At 55.1% G+C, this 1,477-nt stretch overlaps 1 protein-coding gene across 2 annotated transcripts in view; it reads right to left on the minus strand.

Annotated features, from left to right (window-relative positions):
• The window catches only part of Ide (insulin degrading enzyme), a 92,350-nt gene extending 92,029 nt beyond the window's left edge, over positions 1-321 (minus strand). The window contains exon 1 of one of the 2 annotated variants that reach the window (XM_048801758.1): positions 138-321. In XM_048801758.1, the coding sequence (XP_048657715.1) occupies positions 138-235 (98 nt within the window). In that variant the 5' untranslated portion in view covers positions 236-321. The remainder of the gene's footprint in view (positions 1-137) is intronic. The other variant, XM_015500121.2, reaches the window with a different exon arrangement.
• Between the last annotated feature and the right edge of the window lie 1,156 nt (positions 322-1,477).

A 1,477-nucleotide genomic window follows, 5' to 3' on the forward strand; every position in this document is an offset into this window, starting at 1 on the left:
GTCCGCGCCCCAGGCCGGCGGGACCCGCAGCGTGAGGGGCGGCGGCGGCTTTAAGTGCTGAATCACCACTTTGCAACCCGAGCGCCAAACCACCGGGACCCGAGAGCCCCGAGGGCCCGAGCGCTCTGTCCACTTACCCACAGCGACGCTCCGAGGGGGGCAGGCGGGAGCCAAGGACGGAGCGGAAGGTGTTGGGTAGCGCGGGGTGCAGCAGCCACGTTAGCCGGTACCGCATACCCCGGCGCAGCCGCTGGGATCACGGCGAACGCTTCCTTCTGGCGCTGAGAGCCGGCCCTGCGTACTGCGCATGCTCACTCCTCTGCGCTGCGCCACCTCCCGGGAGCGGCCGAAGGTTTCCACTCCAGGTTTTACCTGGAGCCGGATAGGGACGGGACTGCGGGGACCGACCGAGCTTTGTACCAACTGGCTGGCAGGTGGGACAGAATTTCGGCGGGGGAGCTTCGGAGGCCCACCGACCAGGCTTTCCTAGGCGGGGAGGGTCCCAGCAGGTCACACCCTTCGCACCTGCGAGGGCGTCTCCGTGGCATCAGTCTGGCTGTGGGGTGGAGCGCTCTTGAATACGGTGAGGGCACACACTGCAGGTTTGCCGAGGCACCCAATGGGCTGAGGACGCGGCCCCGCAGGTGTTGGAACAAAGTCCTTGGGAACCACAGCCTCACCGAAAACGAACCCTTGGCGGGCGCAAGGCCCTCGGGCTCCCTCTAGAGTGTGGAAGGAACGTGGGCCGCGAAAGCACGGACGCGCCAGGACCTGACCCAGCTAGGGAGTAGGGGAATTCAAACCACAGGAGGTCCACGAGAGAGAGGGACCAGAACCCAGGGCTAAATTTCCATCCTGGGGAAGCTAGCAGTTCTTCAAAGAGGAAGGTGGGGTTGGACAGGCCTCAGCAAAACAAGGCTTTGTGGACCTTCAAATCCAGAGTAGAAATTACTACTCCCTACAAATACCACTACTGTCAGTCTACTTAAGGCATTAGTTTTAAGACAAGACTTTTCTCTGAGGGCTTCATGGTACTTTGCATCCACAAATAATCTAATGGTTGTTATGGATTGGGTGGTATTCCATTACAGTTTACAGGGTTGGAGATGTCTTTAAGGAAAGAGTGAAGTTAGGAATGGTGATTCCCAGACTTGTGGACTTTCAAGTGTCTAGGCCCACTGAACACTGTAGCCAAACACAGTGTTCTGAATCCTATTATTACTTAAAATAGGAATTCAGAAGGGAGAATCTCTTAGTCTAGTTGATGCTTCATAAGATACCCAGGGACCTATTTTATAATGTACTTCAACTTAAAGTCTAACCTTGAGCTGAAAACGGGTAAAACAAAAATTACTGCAAACACATGATTTTAAGAACTGTTGACATACTAGTCCCATTGCAGACCAGAAAATCATCTCAGAGCAGCTACTATGAGAGTGTTAATGCAGACTCCCTGAAGGCACTTAATGCTAACTTA

Source organism: Marmota marmota, unplaced genomic scaffold (genome assembly GCF_001458135.2).
Source record: "Marmota marmota marmota unplaced genomic scaffold, marMar, whole genome shotgun sequence".
Taxonomy (NCBI): domain Eukaryota; kingdom Metazoa; phylum Chordata; class Mammalia; order Rodentia; family Sciuridae; genus Marmota; species Marmota marmota.